At 42.9% G+C, this 22,286-nt stretch overlaps 1 protein-coding gene across 10 annotated transcripts in view; it reads left to right on the plus strand.

The window, feature by feature from the left end:
* Positions 1–1,278: 1,278 nt before the first annotated feature.
* The window catches only part of EPM2A (EPM2A glucan phosphatase, laforin), a 52,107-nt gene continuing 31,099 nt past the window's right edge, over positions 1,279–22,286 (plus strand). For 2 of the 10 annotated variants that reach the window (XM_039530696.1, XM_039530698.1), the window contains exons 1-2: positions 1,300–1,649; positions 21,626–21,800. In XM_039530696.1, coding sequence (XP_039386630.1) covers positions 1,388–1,649; positions 21,626–21,800 — 437 coding nt within the window. In that variant the 5' untranslated portion in view covers positions 1,300–1,387. The other 8 variants (XM_039530702.1, XM_039530701.1, XM_039530699.1 and 5 more) reach the window with 8 other exon arrangements.

Here is a 22,286-nt window from a genome sequence, read left to right on the forward strand (position 1 = left end):
TTTGCAAGATTGGGGCCTTAAACTGTAAGCTACTCTGTGTAGACACTATCTCTTTATTTGTACAACACCTAGCACAATGGGGACCTAACCACTACTGGAGTCTTGCAGATTCTGTAGTATAAACAGTAACATGAGCAATGCTATATTAAAAGAGGTAGTTGGTTACAAAACCAATATCTTTCTATATGAGGAAAGGAATAGATATTATTTGTTTGAGCTTGCTCAAACCTTTGTTGAAACCCTTTAGCTGTGTATGTGGTCAGTAGCCAAGGATAAAAGATATCAGGTATATTGAAGATATAGGGATGAAATATAAGTATTAATTCATGCATAAGCCCCAGGCTTGTAAAATATTTATCTTAGCCAAATTAGACCTTAGGATAAATTAGCTATTTTAAAAAGTTAAATTAGCATAAGTAATTTGTTAATAAACTTGCAGAGCTTGTTCCTGTTTGTGATATACTGATATTTTGAAAATAATTCTGTTTGGATAGTTGTTTCTACAAGAGATGACCGCTAGTAGCTAGGGTGAAATGTTAGAGACTTCCTTAAGGTAAACTGCCTGTTACTATGATGATAAGGTGACGTAAATGTTAATAAGGGGAAACTCACAAGTTGACCTATGGAAAATGGGGCACTCCAAAGTAGTGAGTTTGGAGGTTCAAGTAAGGAAAGGGGGTTAAAACCTCCTTAAATATATATATGAACCTAACACATTATAAAAGCTGTATCCCAACCTGCACGCGCTAAGGGCAGGATGACAATGGTGTGGATGATGACTAACAGAGGATTTTTCCAGAAGATATCATGCAAGTAATGCAAATACTAGGTCTCTCTGTCCTTTACCAGATTGCTGTTTGGTTTGCTAGTAAAGGTGAGTGTTATGAGCAGAGCTGAACCATGTTGTCCCTGTTGCAACCCCTGTTAGTCTGCTGATTACTTCTCCACTGTAGCCAGCGGTGGGGCTGAACTCTCCCGGAGTAAGGTAGGTGTTAGCCCTCCCCTGGGGTGGGTACCAGGTACCACAGTGAAGGCGGCAGCTCAGTATCTGTTGCAGAGAGGGCTGGCAGCAGCCACAGTTTCACAGAGCTAAACTGCGCCCAGGCAGCGCCTGACCCGCGCGCCCAGGGGTTCTCCTCCCCTTCGCCCGGCCGCCCGCCCCCGCCTGAGCATGCGCATGAGGCACTGCACCCTAGGGCTCTCCGAGTCACGTGATATCCCCCTTTCGTGCCTCGCACCCATTTGCCAGCGTGCCACGCGTTTACGTGATGACGACAGAACCCGGAAGTAAGTGGCGTCTGTATGGTCCCCCTAGCGTCCCGGAGGTGATAAATCACCCGGGGATTTACTCGCCTTCCCGGCGGCTGGGAGCGGGCCGGCCGCTGCCATGTTGTTCCGCTTCGGGGTGGTGCTGCCGGCCGGGCTGGCCGAGGGGGGCGTGGTGCTCCTGGTGGCCGGCTCGCGGCCGGAGCTGGGCCACTGGGACCCGCAGCGCGCGCTGCCCATGCGGCCCGCGCGCCCGGCGGCCCCGCTCCCCGCCCAGGAGCCCGCGCTGTGGCTGGCGGAGGCGGCGCTGCCGGACGAGGAGGCCGCGGGCACCTTCTGGTACAAGTTCCTGCAGCGCCGGGGCGCCGACACCGTCTGGGAAGGTAGCGGCGGGGCGCGGCCGCCGGGATCCCCCCCCCCTGCCCCGCCCCGTGCTCAGCCAGTCCGGGCCCGCTGGGAGCAGCCGCTTTGCCGGAGGGGGCGCTGCCCGCCGCCGGGTCGCTCCCGCTGCGTTTCGGTTCTAGGGAGCTTGGGGCCCCCCCCTCCCCCCGCACACCCACACCGGGCTCTGCGGCGTCCTCCCGCCGCTCCCCCTCCGCCTGCACTGAGACCCACCTCCCCCGCTGCTGCACGATCCCCCGCTCGGCCTGGGGTGAGCCGCTCCGGCGGGGGGCGGGCGCCCAACAACAGCAATCCCGATTTCTAACCTCAGGCCTAATTGCACCGAAAGACTAGCTTGACCTCGCTGTTTCGCTCCGCTGTGCCACGCGCTAAGGGTGTTGAAACGGCTCGGTCGCTGCTGGGAGAAGTCTTCCCGTCACCTGTGGATTAACAGCAGCGACGGAAAACCCCCTTCCCCCATACAGGAGGCATCCGCACTACCGCGCTGTAGGGGCACAGCTTTGCCATTGTAGTGTAGAGGTGCCCTATGTGCCTAGTAATAAGGAAGGAGAGGGAAGAAGTACAGGATTTGGGGTGGGCATCAGCACTCTGTAATCCCTTTATTGGGATGTGTTTCATACCTCTTGTTTTGCACGTGTGAACAAGCTATTCAGCAATGAAGAAGTTAAATTTCATTTATTGGCCTATACTGTCAATGAAAGATGTCAAGAAAGAGAACCATGTGCAACCGCTTGTATAATGGTAGAACACCTTCCTCTGTACACCTTGGGTGACCAGATGTTCCGATTTTTGGATCTTTTTCTTATATAGGCTCTTATTACCCCCAACCCCCATCCTGATTTTTCACACTTGCTGTCTGATCCCCTATGTATATCACAAAGTATTCAGTGTGTGTCCAGTACAAAGGCTAAGAGAAATCAACCTGTTAAGAGCTTTATCACAAAGTTTACCTTTTACAGAAGGAAATCTGCACATCCTGTAAAATTTGCTACCTAACATAACACAACAAGTCAAACTGCTAATTATAACCCCTTGGCATATAAAAAATATAGCTTTCCGTCAAACAATCATTTGACTGAATTGTTTAATCATTTTGTAATTATTATTTGTGCTGTGATAGCACCCAAAATGTGCTAGGTGTTTTTACAGAGAGAGTCTCTTCCTTGAAGAGCTGAAGAAGCCAGACACTGATAAAAGGTGGGATTATAGTAACATAGTAAATCACTAAGGTCAGTGTTTGACCCGAATAAATCTTTCAATTTATAAGAAATATACTTCCCTGGTAATCAGTATTTATGTAGAGCCCCGTTCTAGTAAAACTGTCACTGTGGCTCAGATTTTATCCAACGGGGTTACAGCAGTCTGCCCCAGAAATATATAAGTATGTCAATGTAGCTGGCTCAGCTTTCTTTGGAGCAAACTTGCAGCTTTATTTTTCTTGTCAAGGAAAGTTTAGTTCAGAGGCAGTAAGCTTCTCAGTGTTTTTCTCTTGTATATTATGTGAAGCTCTTGAGATTGGTTCAGAGTCCAGAGAAATACAGTAGGAGCTTTCTTTCCTATCAGATCACTTACTTTACAGGCAACTTTAAGGATTCTGTCTTTATTGGGTATTTGTGAGGAATCCAGAAAATACGTGATATGGTAGTAGTAAAGCCTTTCTGCCTTTATCAACCATCTGATTGCTTGAAAAATGTGGGTTTTCTTTATCAAGTGGAAGGATTTTGGTGCTCATCTTCTTGAAGGTATTAGAATTGCAGCCTCCACTTTTTTCTTGTAAAAATAGAATAGTTGAATTATGTATCCACAGAGGATTTTCTAGGATTTCAGTTATGTGCAATCTTGTTCCTTTTAAATTGGTAACAGAAAAGTCAGATAAAGCATCCTCTTTTCTAGATTTTTAAGACTACCAGAAAACAATTCCATTTGTCATTCTTCCATATATTTTTTCTTCCACTTTGTGCATTCATAGAGTTTTAATGAAACGGGAAGATTTTGATCATCTAGTCTGGCACAACACAGGCCATAGAATTATACCAAGTAATTCCTGCTTCAAGTCCAGGATTCATTAAAATTTTTTAAATGAACTCAACATCTGAACTAGCGTGGTGGCTTTTTGTAGCTGGTGAGCTTTTCCATTAAAATAATCAAGGGCAGAATTGGAAAAGACATATTACATTACTTTTTCTATTCTGCCAATTCCCTGCACCATTTTCTAGTGCTTTAGGCAATCTAGTTTTTAAAGGGACTTTCACTTCCCTTAGGGTATATCTACAATACAAACCTGCGGTGGTGCATGTCCACACTACTCTCCTTGTGTTGGTGGTGTGCGTCCTCACCAGGAGAGTTTCCACTGACCTCAGAGGGGCAGTGTGGGGAGCTGAGAGCCTGGGCTTCCGGTGGGCTTCCCCCCCTTCTTCCTGTTCCCCACCAGGAGCAGGTGGAAGCAGCTATGGCCTCTGACCACTAGGGAATGGGTGGGCAGGAGGGGGCACTCAGGCTTCTCGCCCCAGTACCCAGCCAGGAGTGGAATCTGAAGTTACCCCAGCTCCCTGCCTGGAGCAGGGTCCAAAGCTGCCCCTGGTTGTTTCTTGTCAATTTCATGGCTCCTGCAGTGAAATTGACAAGACAGCAGATGTAAAGGCGCAGTATCTACACCAACATAAGCCTTAAGCCTCTCGGGGAGGGTGGAGTTATGATATCAATGTAGTAGTGCATTTGTATTGGTGGGAGGAAGGCTGTAGTGTAGACACTGATATAATAGGTCATCATAAACTTCCTTATGTCGACCTAACTGTGTAGTGTAGTCTAGCGGTTCTCAAACTTCATTGCACTGCGACCCCCTTTTGACAACAAAAATTACTACGTGACCCTGGGGGGGGAGGAGCTGAAACCTAAGCCAAAGCTCCGGCTTCAGCCCCAGGTGAGAGGCTCAGGCTTTGGCTTCAACCCCAGGCCCTTGCAAGTCTAACGTTAGTCCTGGCGACCCCATTAAAATGGGGTCTTGACCCACAGTTTGAGAACCATTGCCTTAGACTATTTCAGTGAATTTCACTGTAATATCTTAGACACAAGAGAGAATGGGCACTTTGTTTGTTTAATCTGCTAAAGATCTGATTCTGTGCCTTTTCAGTGATGGGAGCTTGAGACTTAATGTAAGGGGAAAAGATGCATTGAAGGATATTATCTTTTTAAATAAGGAGCAACTTGTATATTAAAGTGTATAAACTACTAAAATTTAATTCTGTGCACAGAAGAAGCAAGTGACAATACAGCTGTGCTTTGCACATTAGGGAGGATACATATCAAATTTCAGTCAGCTGCACATACAGGTTATGCAGGAAGACATGCCATAATTATATACCAAGGAAAGCGAAATAAATAAATTAAAAAAGAATATACAGCTAACAATCTTATGTCTTTGAAAACAACTTTTGATGTTTTGATGTGCTTAGGACATGTGACTAATGAAATTTGTTATATATAACAACTAAATTAGACATACTCAGCCTGTTTTGACAATTTCTTTCTTTTGCAGAAGTCCAGGAAAGGGGAACGTACGAAATCAAAATCTCTCATCCATCCAAAGGAGCAGAAATGAGGCCCTTTTCTAGAAGGGGCCAAGTCCAAAATAACTCATTGCCTTATCAATGATGTGTGTAATGAAGGTGTGTAGGAAGGCCCGGCAGACTTCCACTCTAAGATTACACAGTATATGACAAGCAATAAAGATAAGTGTTTCAAACTTGCTTTGGTGTCAGTCTGAAGTTGTTATTCTGGAGCTTGAATGAGAAGAGACGCTAGGAAAGGTGGGGGCAACTTTATCACCAGTTGTCAATACTTTTACAATGATTGACTCTAATAATCAGGATAGGACCCAGGGCACATGCAAGAAATGTGCAAGTGAGGCTTTTGGGTGACTGATTTTGGTCAGAAGAGCCTAGTTTAGCTATGGTGAGTGAAAACCCCTTTTATTTGTGTTATTAAACCATCATTCAGCTCCCCATAGAATTTAGCTGCAGTGAGGCTAACCTGTACTTATTGGGAAATGTTTCTCCCCCTTCTCTTTTACATTGTGAAAATGTGTTGAACCAATTTACATGTAACCATGGAGGCCCAGTTGCTGTCCAGTTCAGACATACCACAATATAAAAGCTTCTGTTAATCTCTGGGTGCTTGTTTAATGGACGGTGTACTGAGTATATTCTACTTTTGCCATAAATACTCCTTCAGGACTAACCTGTATGGAATTTTTTTCTTTATCATGGTGAGTATTCAGCAATCTGAACTTCCTGCCTGGCTGCAAAGGTAGAAAACAGTCTGTGGATTGTTGAGATTGTCAACATACTGCTGAGCTTTTATGGTAATCATCGGAGTAGTTCCTCCATTCTCAGTCAACAAAAATGGTTATGTCTTTAACCCTCAGATTCCTGGATATCATTGTTCTTGATAAGATGTGGAAAGGAGCTTAACAAGAGGTTTTCTCCTTCCAATAATTAAAAAAAAGACTGCAAGACACCCCTGTATCAATGATGTATCAATAAAAACTTTGACTATTATATTGGTGATCCTCTGTATTCTGTTGTAAAAATTAGTTTGAAAACAGATCTGGATTCTTTTCTTTAAAAAAGATTTATAAAATATAAATCAACATGTCAGATGTTCAGTACCATCTGTTTAAGGTGAAAATGAACCAATTCTTAGGAAAACATTTATAACACAGTTATTAGAATATCTGTAACTCCTGAAGGCATACTCGCAATAGTGGGGGTGTTATAGGAGTGGGCAGAATTATTTGTTACAAATAGCTGGGCTGAGGCACTCCTATGCAACTAAAAGGATTTCCAGCCAGTTAAGTGTATAACATGTTACATCACATCAGTTATGATATAATGCTGATTTGTTCCACATTGACAGCTTTAGGTAAGAAAACTATTTTCAAATAAGATTTTAATCTGATAATGTTCCTTAAAATATACTTCAAAATACTGTGTTTAATACTTATTTACATCTTCAAAGTATATTGCAAACATAAACGTAACTAATCCTCATAAAAATTCCTGCAGGATAAATAGGTATTATCACTATTTTAGAGATGAAGAAACTGAGACACAGAGATCATGGTTCTTCCAAGCCAGTGAGACAGCCAGCATCAAAGCTAGAATTAGATAGATTTATAGATTTGTGCTTAGATCACAAATCCATATGCATCGTGGCCAAAATAAGACTACTGCAGGTATATTACTTTGCTGAGCTTGCTCGTTATGGCCCTTATCCTCTTTACGTTCAAGTCACTCCTGAATATACACCTCTGACAAGATGCTTATGGAAAAATTGATGGCTGACAATGCTAAGCTGGAGGAGTAATTTGGAAAAAGTTTGTTTCATATAAATATATATATATATATATATTTGGCCCATAACTATATATCCTATGCACCTTCTACACTGTTTGTCTGCCTTTGTATCGAAAGCTCCTCAGAGCAGGGATTGTTCCTTTTTCGGTTTGTAAAGTGCCAGCATATTGTGGCTGCTACCAGAAACAAATAGTAATATTTGTGTTTATAGTTTCAGTCTTAACATCATACTAATATAGGGTTTTTTTAAGTGAATTCAGTTATTTAAACAGTAGAGAATGGGCAGGGTGTGTTTACTATAAAATGACATAATATACACTCAAAGCACTTAATAAACACATTTTGTTTTTCCCAAAATAATTAATCTTGTTCACATTAATTTTCCCACTTTTGTTTTCTAGGGATTCTCTGGGTTCCAAATGAAATCTTGATGATCTCTCATTTTTCTTGCTTTCAGGAACAGCTGATGCCTTATGGCAAACCTTGAAAAACAATTCTATTTAAAATAATTATGCTACAAAGCCTGGGGCTGAGCATGCTGCCTCTGCAGCATCCCAGCCCCTGCCAAGTTGGGTTAGGCAACTGAAGCTGGATTTTTCTGTCTTGGGAAATGTACATCTTCTGAAAGCAGTTCAAAAAGTTTTGTAATTTCAGTTAGACTTGCAATTAGTGTTGGTTAATAAAGTGATATAAATAGTGGAAAAAATAACTGAAGTAAAATATATTCATAATTTTCAAGTGGCTTGAGCATTTAATGGTCTGAAAATAGCAGCGGTCATATGGCACATAGCAGCTTAAATAACAAAGCAAACTGCATATTTATAGTGAGTATACTCTTTTCTAGTGCAGGAGTGATCAAGCAGGGTTGGCAACTTTTGGACCTATGCTTGAGCTCCTTTCATTAAAATGTACTACTACTTCTGTCAATATGGAATAAAAAGAACTCTCCATAAATGGTAGTGGATTCTTTGTCTTTTAAAGCCTAGTTCTGTTGGCTACTGAAGAGACGAGTGTACGCTTTCACATTAAACTAATTGGTTAAGCGTCAAGATGCTGGTGTTAGTGCCTACATGGCCCGTGCGTTAAAAGCACTGAGATCAGCCATGCCTATGGGTTTAATTGTTGCTCTTCTTCAGACTCCAGTGAGATTTCTTGCTTCCCACTGCTAGGTGTGTTTAGTCACTATCTCTTATCAGTGCTCTGCTCCCTGTCTTACTCAGCATGAATAATCAGTCCAAGTAGGGAGTGCTCCTGTGAGCAGTGCTCTATTTTTCCTCTGGATTCTGTTGGTGTGGGTCTCAATATTTTGTGTCCACTTCTTAGTAGGAGTCTTGTTAAGTTACTCAAGCCCGGGCAATAGTACAAGTTGCTGCATTTGGATTGCCTGATTATATCCCTCAACCAGTCATCGTGCAGGGATTTGCTTTGAATGACTCTGTCCATTCCATTTTGAGTTAATAGGTAACTTCTAGATAAAATTGCAGTATTCCAAAAACATTTTCAAAGACTAGTTTTGGTTTTCTTCTGTTCTGAGCATTTAAGCAGAGGACTACATCAAGAAGTAGTTCCCAAACTTATTGTAGTCCCCCTTGCGATGAACTGGTGAATCCCCTTTAACTTCTCCCTGTTACATTGTTGCCATGTGCTTTTCTCTCTCCATCTCTCCTTTCCTTTTCTTCAGCTGTTTCATTCCCATCTTTCCTTCTCTTTACTTTCTATTATTTTATTGATTTTTTGTAGCTTTCTCTCTCAATTTTCCCCCACTCAAGGAAAAAAAAATACATGCTCCACATTTGGCTCTGAGGGGCCAGCACACATGCTGTCATGGCTGATTGAATGTTACAAAAGAAGATGTGTGAAGTCAGGGATTCTTTCTGAGTTTGCAGAACTCTGGGTGTGTGCTGCTTATAAGGACTCAATAATTTACTTTTATATCATAGAATATCAGAGTTGGACGGGATCTCAGGAGGTCATCTAGTCCAATCCCCTACTCAAAGCAGGACCAATCCCCAGACAGATTTTTGCTGTAGATCCCTAAATGGTCCCTTTAAGAAGTGAACTTGCAACCCTGGGTTTAGCAGGCTAATGCACAAACCACTGAACTATCCCTGGCATTGTGTGGAGAATGTAGAATTCAGTGACTAGCTCATGACATTTTATTTAACTATACAGTTTGTGCAGGTTTCTTCTCAGCACTATAGCAGAAGGCTAGTAGAAATCTCTGAAAGGGGAGGCTTCAAAGAAGTGAAAGGTAGTTAGATGCCTAATTGCCATTTGTGTCTTATTTTAATCCTTGAGGGCAGCAGTAGCAGTAGAGCACAAGAAGGAATCCTTCATGATATTTCTAAGGAAGCAGAATTTCAGGCAAATAACTCTTCCTTCCCTGCCCTATTATTCCTTTCTGGTGAAATTCACATCTCCTCCTTCCCCCAAACTAATATGTTGATCCCCTGGGTGGGGGAAACTGCTGTAAATTAGAAAAAAAACCCAAACTTCTAAACCCTGTTTTTAATGTTGATGTTTTACTTGCTGATTATTACTTCCACTAGGTGTCACCATTTTACTTGTATATAACAAATCCCTCCTCAACCCTTGCAGAAGGCAGCAACATAGGAATTTAATCAATAGCATAATTTATTTTGTTTTTTAAGGCAATGTAGAACTTTATTCTCTCCTCCCACACCAAACTTATTTTTCAATGAGTAAGGGAGGGAATATTAAGTATAACTGGATGTTGATGTTGACTAATTATGTGTAATACACAATGGTTTACTGAGAACCCATTGCTTCATTGATAGAGAAAATGTTAGTTATATTAATGCTTTTCAGTTGTGAAGAAACATTACTGATATGAGTAAATAGGAATCAATTTGAAATCAGCCCCAAAATCATACTTTCCTTTTTTTATGTGACTGCATTTAAACACAGTTTCTCAGTAAATTTGTGCAACCACATTTTCAGCTTACAATAGCATATAGTGTTTTATCTTGTCCACCTAAAATATCACTGTGACTTAGTTATGACATGATTGGGAACTAATTTTCATTGATTGCTTCATATCAGTTTACTATATAGCAATATGTCTTATGTCTTTAAGTTCTGATTCCAGGTGGTAGTGGTGTGGTGGTTGTTTAAACTGATCCTTAAAAAGGAGGCTATCAGGATTGACTGGATTCAGTCCTAGACCCAGTGGGCCCCTGACTAACATTTACTGTTATAAATTATCCCCCTGATAAAATAACATCAGGTCTTTAACAGAGTGCTGCAACAGACTTAAAATTCTACCTCAGAGATGGACAAAGAAATAAATATCACTGATCTTCAAGTGTATATAATACAAATGTACACATTATACCATCCTTGTACTTTACTGGTATCTCTTATGAGTCTGCAAAGGATTGAAATTGACATGACTTTTACTCTGTCAAGTCCTTCAAGTCAGGAAATTTGTGAATTTCATTCTTTTATTATCTCAGAAGTCCCAAGCCCAAATTCTCTATATCTTTCCTGTAAAAGATCATGCCAGGATGTACTGTGTGGTTAGTTCAAACTAATCACATGGTACTAGCTCATGAAAGGAGAGGTATTTAAACAAACTACTGATCTAGAAGTGCAGTATGTGTGGGAAATGAAGAATTCTGTCATCATACTTAACCAGTGTAAGAAAGCTAGCTGCTGCTTCTGAACCTATTGGAAAGACTGTATAGAGACAGCAGGAAAGACAGCATTAAAAAGCATAATAACTAACTGTCTACTCAGGAATAAGAATCTTTGTATGAGATGTGGAAAGCAAGTGTTTTATCTTGGCAACATTCATCAACTGTGTGAAATCAACCACATCTGAATTTTCATTGATTTAAATTTCCATATGTTGACATTAGAAAGACAAGAGTCTGAAATGACCCTAAGAATTCCTAGCAGGATCAACTGCCAAAATATCTGACCTATCTAAATTCAATCCTCCCATACCTCTATCTTGTAGCAATCAATAGCAATTCAGTCTTGGTTGGGTTGAGGCAGAGCTTATTCCAAGCCATCTAAGACTGAATTTCACTGAAACAATTGGATAGCAGGGAGACTTTCATAACAGGCTCTGGTATAAAGGATAAGTACATCTGAGCACTGTATGTGTATCAGTGGAAGTCCAATTGTGGTAACTGCTGATATTGACACCATATAGTAGAACATACAGATAATGAGAAGAATTCGGCCCATAATAGAACTCTGAGGTTTCTCTTCATTGTAATGCAGTAGTCTCCAACTTTTTGTGCACAAGATCACTTTCTGAATTTAAGATCAACCCAGATCTACTCCACCTCAGTGACTCCATCTCCCCCTTTCACTCGCTCTCCCCCACCCTCACTCACTTTCGCCAGGCTGGGACAGAGGTTCGGAGTGTGAAAGCGGGTTCCGGGCTGAGCCTGGGGCAGGGGGTTGAGGTGCAGGAGTGAGAGATGCAAGCTTTGGGAGGGAGTTTGGGTGTAGGGGTCATACGGTCACACTGCACCTAATCTCATAGAATCTACTGGACATTTCATGAGTTTTACTTTTTATTAGTGTCATTTGTAGTTTATAGATCCAAAATCCTTCAGGGGTTGTCACAAATCAGTGTAACATTCTCAACTGTGGAGTGTGCATTGGTTGAGCCTGGGGCAGGGGGTTGGGGTGCAGGAGTGACGGGTGCAAGCTCTGGAAGGGAGTTTGGGTGCAGGAGGGGGTTCCAGGCTGGGGCAGAGTACTGGGGGGTAGGAGATGGTGAGGGGTGTGGGCTCTGGGAGGGAGTTTTTGGCTCTGGGCTGGGGCCCGGAGTGTTGGGGTTGTGGGTGCAGGTGCAGGTTCCGACTGTGAAGCACTTAACACAGGCGGTTCCCGGTCGGCAGCGCAGCGGGGCTCAGGCAGGATGTATATTAGTCAAGCCTATATCTGCTCATAAACTTATCCAGATTCTTTGTTCTTCAATTAGAAAGGCATACATGACTGGTTAGAGAAGTCTGTAGATGGTAAGTGATGGATTAAATATTTGAAAAGCACTATACAGGCTGGGTTTTATTTCACAACTTTTTAAAAGTTTGGCACCTTCTAAAAAATTAAACCAACATTTGTTCTCAGGGAAAAAAATCAATACAATCAAGATTAAAGAAAATGATCCATTTAAAAAGTGGCCTGAGCTTTTAAAAATATATCCTTTTAGTTGTGTGTGGCCCTTTTTCCACAGGGTATTTGTGCTTGTTTTTGTGTTACCCCAAGGATAGAAGGGTGAGTGTAAATGGTGATTTAATTTTTTTAACACTGGTTGTAGCAGGAAAAAAAAGTGAAAAACAAATCCTGGGAATTAAAACATGCAGGAACTTTGAAACTGCATAATACTGACTTTTTGTGATTATTCATAGATTCCAAGGCCATTGTGATCATCTCGTCTGACCTCTTGTAAAACACAGGTCATAGACACCCCCCCCCAAAAAAACAACAACAACAACCTAGAGCAGATCTTTTAGAAAACAATCAAATCTTGATTTAAAAAATTGCCAGTGGTAGAGAATCCACCACAATCACTGGGTAAATTATTCCAGTAGTTAATTATCCTAGTTAATTAAAAACTTATGCCTTATTTCCAGTCTAAATTTGTCTAGCTTCAACTTCCAGCTACTGGATTCTGTTATGCCTTAGGTCTGCTAGACTGAAGAGCCCATTATTAAATATTTGTTCCCCGTGTAGGTACTTATAAACTGTGACTAAGGGCTGATCTACACTTGGGGGGTGGGTTTCTAACTAAGATATGCAACTTCAGCTACGCTATTTGCATAGCTGAAGTCAAAGTATCTTAGTTCGACTTACCTGGCCGTCCTCACAGTGGGGAGTCGACTGCCGCCGGGTAGTATAGACGATCTGGCGGGTAGTATAGACATACCTTAAGTTCCTCTTAACCTGTCAGCAGCTCTCAGTTATGGCAGTAGTGGCTGCATTCCTTCTAGGATCAGGAGTGTAGGTTTGTCCCTATCTAGATGACTGGCTTGTCAAAGGCTGGTCTAAATGGCAAGTGCATAGTGTTAACCTGATCCAGTCAATGATCTGGGACTGTTAATCAACACACAAAAGTATCTCCTCTCCCCAGTCCAGAGAGTAGAGTTTATGGGGGCTGCACTGGAATCATCTCAAGCCAGGGCCTTTCTTCCACGTTCCAGGCAATTTGATCAACTGTCGTAGGTCTGCTGCTCACAACACCACCAAACCGTTTGAGGCTTCTGGGTCACATGGCCTCTTGCACCTATGTAGTTCACTATGTCAGACTGTGACTCAGAACTCTGTGAGGCTGGCTGGCATCTGTCTACCCACCAAACCGCCATCAATTGGATTCCCTGGTAAGAGTGCCCTCCCATGTCCTCAAGTCCCTAGATAGGCATTCCATTTGTTCACCCACAACCAACTTTCATGCTAGGGACAGATGCTTCGGTCCTCAGATAGGGAGCCCATTTTAGTTGTCTGCCGGGTCTCTGGTCCTCAGAGAACTTAGCTTTACACATCAGTGTCAGAGAACTGAAAGCTGTGCCAAGTATTTCTATTGCAAATCAGGGGAAGCAGGCTGTTAGTTGTCACAGACAACATGACGGCAATGTTTTACCTTAACAAGCAGAGGGGAGCCCACTCTTCCCCAGTCTGTCATGAAGCAGCCCTACTCAGGAAGCTTTGTCTTGCCAGCTCAGTAGATCTAGAAGCATCTTACCTGCGGGGTGTACAGAATGACTTAGCAGGCCACTGAGCAGATGGTTTGAATCACCACAAGTGGTTTCTTCACCTAGTTGTGGCCAGATACATCTTCTAGCTGTGGGGTTTTCCCCAAATAGAGCTATTTGTGACAAAGTCCAACAGAATGTGTTAGCAGTTCTGCTTCCTATGGGGCCACAGCTTTTTATTATTGAAATGGCTTTGGAGGACAAAAACTAAGAGACGTGCATGCAAAATGCTATTAAAAGTAGTTTATGAATTATAAATGATTGCTATCTCACTACTTTTCTTCAAACTTGTTTATGTAGCTCTGTGTAGCTAGAACTTTTCCCTTGCATTGCCACTTTACAGTATCTAAATAATTTGGGACAGCCCATGAGAAATTGTGACAGTAAAGATATCATATAAACTAATTCAGTGGGTTTTTGTTTTCTTTTTAATTCGAAACTTGTATTCTGTACTTATCTTGTAAAACAAGCATGTTTTAGGAGATACTTCTGGTGGAGGTGGCATCTTTTGGATTAGACTTAAAGGCACAATCCTGATCACTTGCAATAATTAAGGTCTCATGGCACTTCTTATATGAGAGGGATGTAAACTTCAGTGTCCTAGGTCAATATTGATTGGGTAACTTCATTCCATCTACCTACTTTTTTGTCATTGGTTTCAATAGAATGCAGTAGTTGTCTTCCCTTCCTGTTTCAAATTGTGTTGCTGTGCACTGTACATTGTTGCTCTATTTCAGTGGTGGGTGGAATGACTGACGTGTGTATGATGTGCATGAAAAATTGCTACTACAACAATTTGGTGTAATTTTGAATGAAATGCACTGTATGAATGGAGGGTGTTTGTTTAAAAAATAAAACCTAAATGAAAACATACCTCTTTTTTATTTGATTGTTTACTCCTCCACCTCTTTCAATGATAAATAGTGATCAGAGAAAGGAAGCTACTTGGAAGTGACAGAAGAGAGGGACCAATGCCTAGTGAAGACTATACATTGAAGGAGTGGCTACAGTTTTGTGTATGGTTGGCACTGGAGCTACGTGTGAGAAAGGAAGTGAATGATGGCAAAGTTGAAAGGATCATTAACACAGAGGTTGAAGTAATCAAGAATTAAGATGGAGGATTGGGAAGAAAGGAAACGAAGGACCAGGAGTCCAAGTTGAAGAGAAATTAGGATGAGGAGACAGGGGAAAGTTAGTCAGCAGATGGCATAAACCTCCAGGGAGAGGAGGGAAAAGAGTTAGAAATGGGAGAGCAGGAAGCCAGTGTTTCTGCTATTGAGAGCATGATGAATGGGAACATTGCCTCGGTTGCTGCTTTCTCCTTTGACTGGCTGCCACACAGGGGGAAAGCCGGTAAGAACAAAGATGAAGGAAGTGAGAGAGAGAGAGAGAGAGACATCACAGGTTGTGTCTGCTTTCTAAAAACTAAAGCAGGAGCCCCAGAGGGAACAGGGAAAAAGGGAACTTGAGCAACTCTAGACTGCACTAAAGCGAGACAGAGGGAGTTACTCCTGGGGGAATTCTGCATCTAAAAATTCTGCCCACAATATTTTAAAATTCTGCATATTTTATTTTTCAAAATAACACACTATAATCATGCCAGTTTCAATTATTTTGATAATTTATTTCAAAATACTGTCAGCAAATATGTCTGTAACAATATAGACAACAAAAAAGATTCAAGTTGCAGTGCCCGGAGTCTGAAACTGTACTCAACCTGCAGAGCTGGGTGAGCACAAGGTCTCCCCGCTCAACCCCCATGGGAAGCAGGACCCACCGTGCCCAGGTCCATAAACTGAAATAACACAAAAAGACAAAAAGACCACAAAAATTATTTAACAAAAGAATTTCATGAGGCTCTCCTCAAAATAATCAAATATAAAATGTAAAAATGATCTCAGACTATTAGAGAAAATAAAGCGAAGTAAAATAATCTGTATTATCAGTGAAGCCTTATAGTGGAGGCCTCATAAGTGGATTTTCACTATAAGCAGAGTATGGTTCAGAAAATATTATTCAAATGGCCAAAGTTCATTGTCCATTATCTCTAAGTCACTTTGAGTAAATTAATGTTCAAAACTAGTGCACAAAGTTTACAATCCAAGAAAAAATTTCCTCTATGCCTGTTTCCCCCCAGAAAATAAGATCTATGGTAGCCAATCTCTGTGCTTGGTAAAATACTTCAATATAAGCGGTGAGACAAGTGCAGTCTTGTTAAATGAGCACCAAGCTAGGAACCAGGAACTCCAGGGTTCTTTCTGTGGACACTCACTTGCTGTGTGACCTTGGGCAGAAGGTCACTTACGCTTTCTGTGTCCTTGTTTTCCAGTATATAAAATGGACAATGATATTTCTGTACCTCTGCAGAATGCTGTGCAGTCGTGTCAGGGGATAATGTTAAAGTCCTTTGAGCATATTAGCTTTATATAGTGCTAAGGATACTTCGCACGGTGAGTCCAGAGAATCGAACTTCTTATACTTGTACTGTTAATGAATTAAGACTGTTTTTAACTGAGGGAATGGGACGAAAAGAGAGTGTGAAGGGAATAGGAGACTGAGAACAAAATGTCCAAACGTGGTTGGCTATGTGTACCAATTCCCACCCGCTGCGTGTGATGGGGGTTATGGGTGCCCAACACCTTGGAAAGCCAACATTGGACCACTTCTCAGTGCTCCTTCAGTCAAGGTTTGAGGCAGGGGCATAAGTTCTCAGCTTGAAGGGCTCCCTGGCCATTAGCCCATTAGCAGAGCAGGGATCGCACACTGGGCTGCCTGGTGCACTCAGGAGAGTGGCCTGAGGAGCACAGCTTGCGCCAGTCACCATGTTGGATGTGCCCTGGTGCCCGTTGCCTCTGCTGCTCTGCCTGGCAGTGTCCCCCTGAGGAGCAGGGAGCCAAGCCACAGGGCACCGCTCTCATCCCCTGCCAGCCGGGTTCCCCTTCTCACTGGATGTCTATTGTGCCCATGGGAGCCTCCAGCACGGCTGGGATGAGCCTGTGCAGCAGCAGCCACAGCTGCCACCTCCAGGCTCTTGGGTGCCCGCCACCTCCATGTCTCGTGCCTAGCACTGGCAATGCTGCCCCACAACTGCATCCTCTTCCTCAATCTTCAGCAGAGCCAACTCCAGTCCTCTTACTGGGGTGTGTGTGTGGGGGGGTGGGAGAGGAGCAGCAGCAAATTCTGCATGAAAATTTAAAAAAAAAATTCTGTGGGGAACATTAATTCTGTGCAAATTCTGCATTGTGCAGTGGTGTAGAATTCCAGTGGGAGTAAGGGGTGGAGAAAGCGGGAGGAATAAGAGCAAGTGGGAGAAAGGAGGAAAGTGAAAAGGCCAGTGTAGAGTTTGAGCAGCTGTTGCCAGAGGTGAGGGAAAAGAGCGCAAGAGGAAGAGTTGGAATGTGGTGTTAGACTGGGGGAGGGAAGGTGTGACTCTGTTACTATGAAAAGAGAGTGAAGGTTGTAGAGTAAATTGGAGCAAGAGAGGAGACCGGGGGAAGAGGGGGAGATCTGGAGAGTTAGGATAAATAGGTGAAGAGTGATAAGATGAGAAAAGTAAGTATTGAGAAAGATGGCCAAAGCTGTTGAAGAAGGCAATCGATGTGGCTATTTAGTGGACAGCAGTTAGTAATCATTTATATATTTTAATGAATGTAACATTATGTGCTTTATATGTATAAATTTTTCAGAATGTCAAAGGAATGTTTTGGAATTTCTAAAGAAAAATATTTTATTTAGGGTTGTTCACAGAAAGTTATCCTGAGTAGGTTTGATGCAAGTTTTAGGCTAAGTTCTGTTACCTTTATTGGATCACTAGTAGTCCTTATACAGGAAAGTTGTTCCATGTCTGCAGGCTTGGGGTCATTAACCTTCCAGTTTAAATAAGTTTTGTAAATAAACTAGAAAGAAAAAAGAAAGCTGTTGCTTACCAATGAAAGCCCTAACCATCATGTATTCAGCTGGTTTATTTGTGTGTGTTCATAAATGTCATTGTTTTTCTACTTTAAGGGTACTTTTGCTGTGCTCTGCTGCCTTGAAATATTGTTTAAAAGCATCAAGACAAACATACAATGAAAGATATGAAATAAAAATATGCATAAGGACAAGAGTCAGAACATTAAAAGCTATAAGCTGGTCTTGATTGCCATATTTTAATGGAAGTTGCATTGTATCATTGCATATGGAATATAATATTTAAGCAACATGTGAGGGAGAAGTGTTTTTCTCTCTTGTACTTTTACATTTCTTATTTTATATTAAAATAGTAACCCAGAACTAGGGCAAAAAGTGCTGCATGCAATGTAGAAAATAAAGAACTATTAAATGTTCGTCCTAATCATTTGCATTAGTTTTTCTCACGTGCTCTCTTCACAGTAGATTTCCTATAACTTTTATTTGTCTCATGTATGTGTTCACACCCCATGATTAAGACACCATCACGCAGTAAGCACTAGTACACTGAAGGTAGTGTACCTCAGCTCAATTATCGAGCTACACAAGCAACCGTTCTGTTACCTCTTAGGACATGTGTTATTCAGTCTCCTTTTTTTACAACTGCAGGGGTCTACTGAAATATTTTCCTTTTTTTGTCCCTATAAATTATACTTTTTTAAAAACACAATTTCACTGATCTGAGATAGTCTCTGTTTGTTATTAGACCTTACAAATCTAGCCGAGTGTGCAATATCAAATAAGTGGCAAGATTGAAACCCTAATTATATTTATAACTTTCTTATGCTCCATACTAATTCTTTAATAGAAAAAAAAATGTTTTAATCTTTCTTTAACTGTAGGTATGATCTGTAGGTCTGAAAATTGATCTTTGTATGAGAAGAAGAGTGACAGATCGGTCCTTATACCAGTCCAATAACAGAGAAAGTAAATGGATATCATTATGTGATTTTATACTTTAAGGATGATTACTTGAATGTTGTTGCCTTTGTGAGAAGGAATAGCGATTGGTTTTTATTATTGATTGAACCACATATTTTATGTATAACGTAAAGTGTTTTTTTAAAACAACAATTTGAGATTCCCACCTCATGATCATAACAGGAGCTTAATTATGCCTCTTGGGAGGCTGAGACAAGAGGTACTACCAGCTGCAGCTCTTGGAGACACAGTACCTTTTAAAGTCATGATGCTTCTTGGGTGCTGTGGGGAGCACCCTCTGTTACACCCCTATAACAGACATAGCCACTGCTTTCCCTTGAGTTGCACTATTGGCTTCTTGTGCCTCATCCAGTTTCTGGGACCACCAACACTGCTGGCGGAACTAGCTAGTACACCTCCTTATGCTTTCCAGTGTTGGAATTTGGATTGTGTTGAATCTTATTTGGGCCCATTTAGCCATCTCCCCCTTCTAGCATCCCCGTGCTGGAAGAGGCATAATTTAGCCTTCTGACTCTAACCTTTAAAAATGGCAAGTGAAAGAATTATAACAACGAACTGGAAAGGCTCTTTATCTGTGTAGACTTGAGTTTTCTGTTCCCCTGGCAACTGTTGACAACACCACAAATGTGTAATTGGAGAAAGGAGGTTGTGTTTTTGTTGTGGCTCTGTACTACAGTAGTGGAAGCGCAAGTGTGGACAGGGCTCGCTGCTGAGAGCAGGCCTACACAACATGGGTCTTAAAACCTGGTGCATTGTCTAGTCTAGATTTCTTTACCTCGTGGGGAGTTGAACTGATGATAGCAACAGTGGAAAATTTTAGGTAAAATCTCTTATTGTAGAGGAGGCCTTCTTTAGGCACTAGTGATGTCCTCAAAAGTTGCAGGGGAAATACGGAGCATTGAACTCAGGTGTTAGCAGGTAAGCAGAGAAGAGACATACCTTTGAAAAACAAACAGTTTCATCTATCTATTTTGTAACCTTTAAGTGCTTGGAAGTATCCTGGTGATGATTTGGGATCCTCTACAGCAGCGGTCCCCAACCTTTTTGGCACCAGGGACCGGTTTCGTAGAAAAAAAAATTTGCCCGGACCTGTGGGATGGTTTTGGGACTATTCAAGCGCATTACATTTAGTTTTGTACTTTTATTTCTATCATTATTGTAATATATAATGAAATAATTATACAACTGACCATAATGCAGAATTAGTGGGAGCCCTGCCCCCTATCTGACCCCCACCCACTTCCTGCCCCCTGACTGCCCGCCCCCCTCAGAATCCCCGACCCATCCTGCTCCTTGTCCCCTCACCATCCCCCAGAGACCCCCACCACCCTGGGACCGCACCCCTGCTCCCTGTCCCCTGACTGCCCCAACCCCTATCCCCGCCCCGCTGAGTCCTGACAGACCCCCCCGGAACACCCACAATCCAACCCCCCCCATTCCCTGCCCCCTGACCACCACCTCTCTGTGCCCTGACTGTCCCCAGGACTCCCTGCCCCTTAGCCAACCCCCCTGGCCCCAGCCTCTTACCCCCGGCTCCCTCCTCACCCGGAGTCTCAGCGCCTCGCCCGACAGCTGCAGTGTGTCTCCGGCGGGGCCTGAGCTCTGTCCTGCTCAGAGCCGCGTGGTGAGGGGGTGGGGCTGGGAGCTCCACGCCGAGTGGAGGCAGCTGAGCTCAGCCCGGAGCTCGCAGCCCGGCCCCCTCACCACGCGGCTCTGAGGGGGCGGGGCTCAGGGGCCCCGCCGGAGACATGCCGCTTGATGTGCTAGGGGTCGGTTCGTGGCCCGGTTCCTAACAGGCCGCAGACCGGTACCGGTCCGCGGCCCGGGGGTTGGGGACCCCTGCTCTACAGTTTTTATTATTTCTTCTTTCGAAAGGTTTCAGTGATGGTGGCTGCTAAGCATTTATTTTGTGGTTGTGCCTAAGGCCAGTCAGACTGGGTGATACGAATTGTATTATGCTTGGTGTTCTCCAAACATATAGTAAATGGGAGTCTGTCATAGAGCAGCCCCATCAGGTTAGTCCCCTTTCTTCAGGCTGCGGCACAACAGGCAAACCTGCCTCAATTTCGCCTTTCAGTATCCCCAGTAAATCCAGTGTAGGCTCTCTTGATTAAATAATAACCACCACCCCCGCCCCTTGGGGCTGGTTTATTACCAAAACACAGCTAATTGAATCTCCAACAAAATCTCAGGTGTATTCCATTTCCCACACACAGTCAATGCAGTCATTAAAATTCAAGACATCTTGTCCCTGGATGCCCCACATACCATGCACTGGCACCTGCAGCCATGCCCAGACTCTGTCAATCCTCTCCTGTCCTTGTACCAGGACAGTGACCACAGGTCTTCCAACAAGAGTGCAACCCTCCTCTTCCCAGGGGAAACTCCACAGCCACTCTGCTGGGAGAGCATCTTTACCAGGGGAGCATCTGTCTCTCCCCATGGACTTCTCTTGATTCTCTGGGTCCAGGGCTCCAGCTCTGGAGATGTCAGTGAGTAAGCCCCTCCAATGGTTCCCCTGCCTTCTGCTCTCTCTGGCCTTTGGCTCCAGCTCTCTGACTTAAAGCTCCCTTTGCTATTCCTCCCATCTTCAGCCCCCTTCACTCTCTGGCTTTGGGATGTCAGTGAGAAAGCGCCTCTTGCTGCTCTCCTTGCTTTCAGCCTTCCCCCAGGAAACACCTTCTGGCTCTGGCCGTTCTCATCTGCCCTTCCTGACTCTCACGCAGGCAGCTCTGATTCACTGTCTCTGATTCTCCCTTTTTCTTTATAGCATCAGATGCTTCCCAACCCTCTAACTTGGGCAAGTGGAAGCACCTGTTCTGGCCGGGGAGAGCTAGATCTACTTCATTTACTGACGCCAGCCACCCTGCAGCACAGTCCCTGTTCCAAAGACCTTAAATTCATATTTAAATTCCCATTTACTTTGATTCCATGTAAACAGTGTTGATTCACAACCTGTGTATGTTGCTGCTTCTGTTTCAGGTAATGGGCCCCATCATGACCGCTGCTGTGTCTACAGTGAAAGCAACTTGGTAGATGGAGTTTACTGCCTGCCAATAGGACACTGGATCGAAGTCTCTGGACACACTGATGAGATGAAGCACACAACTGACTTCTATTTTAGTATTGCAGGCCATCAAGCCATTCACTATTCCAGGTAAAAAAACAAACAATGAGAATTCTCAAGGGCTTGTTCAATCCAGGCAGCTAAAGAGGAAATCTGAACTGAAAGGATGGATAGAGACTTAGACCACATGGTGGCAAATGGGAATTTGGGTAGAACAGAAAGTAACGACCCATTCACATACACAGAGAGGCAACTCAGAAGGCTAAATTTACAGTCCCTCAGAAAAGCTTAATGCAAATTAACTGCCCCATAGCAGATAAAAATCAGATATGTCTGCATAATGGAGAGATTTTGAGTTCAAGCCTACTTTCATTGAAGTCAGTGGCAAACTCCCATGGAGTGAGAGTACTGATCAGTAATTTAAGGTTAAAAACTTTACAGAGCTGTTGTTGTTATTCCAAAACCAAGCATAACAAACCCAGAAAACTCACAGTTAAGGTTATACTTAAAAGAAACCCAAATATGTTAAGTATGAGAGTGTACAATTAAGGCACCCAAACAACCTTCACGTTGCAA

Source organism: Mauremys reevesii, linkage group 3 (genome assembly GCF_016161935.1).
Source record: "Mauremys reevesii isolate NIE-2019 linkage group 3, ASM1616193v1, whole genome shotgun sequence".
NCBI lineage: Eukaryota > Metazoa > Chordata > Testudines > Geoemydidae > Mauremys > Mauremys reevesii.